Source organism: Phalaenopsis equestris, unplaced genomic scaffold (assembly GCF_001263595.1).
Source record: "Phalaenopsis equestris unplaced genomic scaffold, ASM126359v1 Scaffold000189, whole genome shotgun sequence".
NCBI lineage: Eukaryota > Viridiplantae > Streptophyta > Magnoliopsida > Asparagales > Orchidaceae > Phalaenopsis > Phalaenopsis equestris.
Window position 1 is genome coordinate 68,696 of NW_018164631.1, and position 4,268 is coordinate 72,963.

At 37.0% G+C, this 4,268-nt stretch overlaps 1 protein-coding gene across 1 annotated transcript; it reads left to right on the forward strand.

The window, feature by feature from the left end:
* Positions 1 to 386: 386 nt before the first annotated feature.
* Positions 387 to 3,803, forward strand: LOC110022424 (probable galacturonosyltransferase 7). Its single transcript, XM_020721357.1, has 7 exons — positions 387 to 769; positions 1,030 to 1,058; positions 1,165 to 1,218; positions 1,342 to 1,398; positions 2,799 to 2,985; positions 3,072 to 3,127; positions 3,504 to 3,803. The coding sequence occupies exons 1-7, from the start codon at positions 631 to 633 to the stop codon at positions 3,801 to 3,803; spliced, it is 822 nt and encodes a 273-aa protein (XP_020577016.1). The 5' UTR covers positions 387 to 630.
* The last annotated feature ends 465 nt before the right edge of the window (positions 3,804 to 4,268 follow it).

A 4,268-nucleotide genomic window follows, 5' to 3' on the forward strand; every position in this document is an offset into this window, starting at 1 on the left:
AGATATGACAGCTCTCACATTTGAGCATTCACAGCATCCCCAAAGATTGTCTTATATTTATTTGGTATATATATATATATATATATATATATATATATTAATTTGTGCACAAATGATTGCACCAGGCGAGTTAAAGAAAGACCTGTGGGTGGGCTTTCGAGTCAACGTTTAAGAATTATACACACAAATAATATTTATCAAATATGATGCAATTATCTAATTATCATTTTAAAACATAGATGAACAAATGAACTCCCATACTTAAATAGCATGAAATATAAAATAAGTAAATTAATTTGTTAATTATTAAAGGAAGGAAATAAACAGAAATAACGTGTCTATAAAACAGGCGGCGTCGAACGGACTCTCTTCCCCATGCTGCTTTCTCGCCAGTGCATTCTCTCTCCTCGCTCCGCTTATCTCTCTCTCTCCTTCATTTGGTTCTCCGTTTCCTTTCCGTGTGACCGAAAAAGCGGAAATTAAAGAGAGGAGAAACAGAGGACGGAATGGGAGAGAGTGCGCGTCTGCATTTGGCGCCTTTAGCGTAAGAAAGCTGCGGAGTGGAGCAAGGGGGGAAGGATTTAAGGTTGTGTGAAGAGGAGGAGAAGGGATTGTTGAGCGGAGGAGGTGATGAAGGTTTACGCGGCGGCGGGTTCGCCGTGGAAGCGGAGGTGGAGGGGGCCGACGGTGGCGGTTGGTTCACTCGTCTGCTTCTCGTTGCTCGTTCCGGTTGCCTTTTTACTCGGTTTCCACAACCGCTTTCCATCGGGTAGGTATTTCTATTCCCTGCGCATCTGTGTCACAGAACACCGAGATCGCTTGGATCGGCGACGGCATTGGGTTTTGTTTATGTCGCTTAAGTTGGTTGGGGGTGTTGTCTGTGGTGAATGCCATTAGGGTGGTAATTTTCCTCGGGATTTGGGTGCGATTATTGGGATCGGTTTCCCAATTACACTCCATTTATTTTGCCATTTTCTTTTGTCCGTTTAGGCGGATTTGGAATCGTTGGTAATGTGCTTGTTTTTGCAGGGTTTTTGGCTGAGGATCGTCTGCCATTGGTGAGGATATTTAGATTCTCAATTGATTGAATATTGCAGTCAGTTGACATTACTTATTGTTTGGTTTTATTTTTTTAATCGTTCAATTACCTTGATTGAGAGCCAGGAGATCAGCTTTGGCAGCCATGAACGAGTGGAAAGCGTTCAAGAATCATTCGAGGTGCTTTTCTTAATCTTGTCTGGGCGACTTTCTTGTCGTTTTTTTATTTGGAAGATAAGCGTTCCTGTCAAGTTCAATTGATGATGCAATTCCTTTTTACCGGAGTTATATTTCTTGTTGCAGGATGCCTATCCGAGAATTGATAAAGCAATTGAGAAGTTTAGAGTTTCTCCAATCAAGGTTTTGTCTTGTCTTTGGATAGCACGAGGCACCGTTTGACATTGAATTGATTTTTTATATTGCGACCATTTTGATTCAAATTAACTGGAGCGAGTAATATGTGGAAACAAGAGAATTCCGTTTTTTTCCTAATTAATGCACATCATTCATGATCTTCAAAAGAAAATTTTGTGTTAGTTCAGGAAGAAATATGATTGGATTGTTCCTATCATGTCAAAAAGCTTGTTCCCATTTGTATTCATTGTGCACTTTTAAGGAGTTGGATTTAGTCCAAAGAGCAATTGTTTCAAAATTCTTAGAGCTTAATTATGAGTGAGTCATGATATGCATTTATGTTTCCTTTTTGATGACGAGGTCAGATGAAATAGATGAATGATATTGAGGAGGTTGAGAATGGAATGGGAGTAAATAGTAAAACAATGTCTTAAAATCATGGAATCTGCATATTGAAAAATATGGAATTCACAAACTGAGTTGCTGTTGTAAGCATCAAAAGAATGCTTCATAGTTGAATCATGTTCTTTTAATTGGAAGAATGGAACAGTCTGGGGTTTTCACAAGGAGGCAAAGTCTTCTCAGCTTCTCACCCAAGCAGATCTGGTCCATTAAGATGTAGAATCCTACATGGGCAGAAGAATATATAAAAAGTGCAAAGGATTAAAAAAAGCTTACTAAGATTGTTGATTTTGAAACTTTATCTATTAAATAAAAATTGAAACACATTCAAAAGATCAACCTGAGATAATAGGCTAGACATGATCTTTATGATGGTGTTGGAATATTCTTGCTTTTGCATTGTTCTTTACCCTGATTTATTTCCTTGTTTGTGATAGTTTTTTCTTGCCACCTTAATTTTCAAAGCAATTCATGACATTTTCTGTTATTTTATGGACATTTTGAACTTGACTATTTTGTTCCTGAAGGGATCTACCCAATTATTACCATTAATGTTTCTGATAACCAAGCAACATGGTACTGGGATTTTTCTTTCTATAGTTGTCACGTTGAATGTTTAAGATTTTATTTCCTTTGCTACTTTTTGTTAGGAAAATGCCTCAACCTAATCATTCTTAATATTTATATGCAATGAGAGCGGCTCCAAACTTCAATGGAGTGGATTCTATTCCTAGCAGGCATCACAGTTTTATGTTTTCTTTGTCCAATATGAAAATGTCCAAATATTTCTTATCATCTAAAGCAATAGGAGTATGACGATTCATATTTTATTTCACCAAGTTACAATCAACATGATATTCAGAATAGTTCCAATCCATTACTTCTTCATTATTAGGATGAACCAAGCTATGAAAAGCTCAGAAATAAGCACCCATTTAACTTCTTTCCTAAAGGAATGTTCGCTTTGCATATCATCTAAAGCATCCACATTTATCATTTCTCAGGGTATTACTGAAAAAGAACCCACGATGCCAGCTGATTCAACTTTATACACCAATACCGATGCTACTCGTTTGAGCAAACCTGTGCCTGTCTCGCAGCAAGGAGACACCACTTCTCAGTTTCATCTTAAGAGCACTGTCTCTACTATCTATCCTCTCAAGAAAAAGGACTATAATTCTACTTCTAAAGGTGTAGTGACAAATTTCCTTTAGCTTCAACTATATCTTCTTCTAACCCAATGCTCGGCTAATATCATTCAATGTTACTGTTTGCAGCTATGCATACTCCCCAGATAGCTAAAGCAGAGTTAATTTCATCTATCCATACCAATGTAAGGTTATGTTTTGCCATCTAATTTTAGTTGTTTTCTTCCGTCTGAAAGCTTGTTCAAAGTACCTGAGTTTGGAATAAGCAGATGCTCTCTTTGATATGGTTTCAACTTCGAAAATGTTTAGTATGTGATGAACTTGTAGCCGATATGTGATTTCTCTTTTCCCCTCTTCCTCTATCAAGTGTAGGATGATTATGTGTCAAGCTTTAAGACTTAATCATTGTTGGGCCATGTACAAAAGCCTTTGTCAATACATGGAACAATGCCTTCATTGATACATTATCATATGAACAGACTTTTTTTATACTTTCTTTTTTTGCTTTATTTTAAATTAGATTGTTAACTTCTATAATAGCATGCTTTTAAAAACTTTCAGAAACATGGTGGAGAGATCAGGAAGAGTCACTTGGAATTGCCAGTTGTTGATGGTGCCAAAAAATCGTGCCAGCTAGAATTTGGAAGCTATTGCCTTTGGTCAACAGAACATAAAGAAATAATGAAAGATTCTGTGGTGAAGAGACTAAAAGATCAACTTTTTGTAGCTAGAGCTTATTATCCAAGCATTGCCAAACTTAAAGCACATGAGAACTTGTCACGTGAACTTAAGCAAAATATTCAAGATCACGAGAAAATTCTGAGTGATGCTATTTCAGATGCTGATCTACCACCATTGTAAGTGACAAATCAACTTATCACTCACCACATAACATTTTGCTGTGTTTTCTCTGCACTTGGTTTTCTCGCTTCGCATCAACTTATCACTCACCACATAACATTTTGCTGTGTTTTTTCTGCACTTGGTTTTCTCGCTTCGCATCACATAGAATTCTCCATTTCATCACAATAAAAATAAATGAATAAGCAAGTATGTCCAAGAGGGTGCAAAACTACTTTATTTAGCAAATGGTGGAACGTTGGGCCAGGAAAACCACAGTGCTGCATAACAAACCTTGAAGGATTGAAATTCAGAACTCCTCATGAGACTTCCTGTGAATGTCAAACCCATTTCAATACAAATCTTTGATACTTCAAATGCATATCGAGGTGAAGGCATGCATAACAAATTATCTTTCAAAACTATATCAGCTCACTTGCCTAATTTTCAAAGACATCATTTCATGCAATTGACCTAACCCATCAG

Coding starts and splice junctions, on each gene's coding strand:
- LOC110022424 (XM_020721357.1), top strand. CDS start 631: ATGAAGGTTTACGCGGCGGCGGGTTCGCCGTGGAAGCGGAGGTGGAGG. Junction 2,986..3,071: donor CTATAATTCTACTTCTAAAG/GTGTAGTGACAA, acceptor TACTGTTTGCAG/CTATGCATACTCCCCAGATA. Junction 3,128..3,503: donor TTTCATCTATCCATACCAAT/GTAAGGTTATGT, acceptor AAAAACTTTCAG/AAACATGGTGGAGAGATCAG.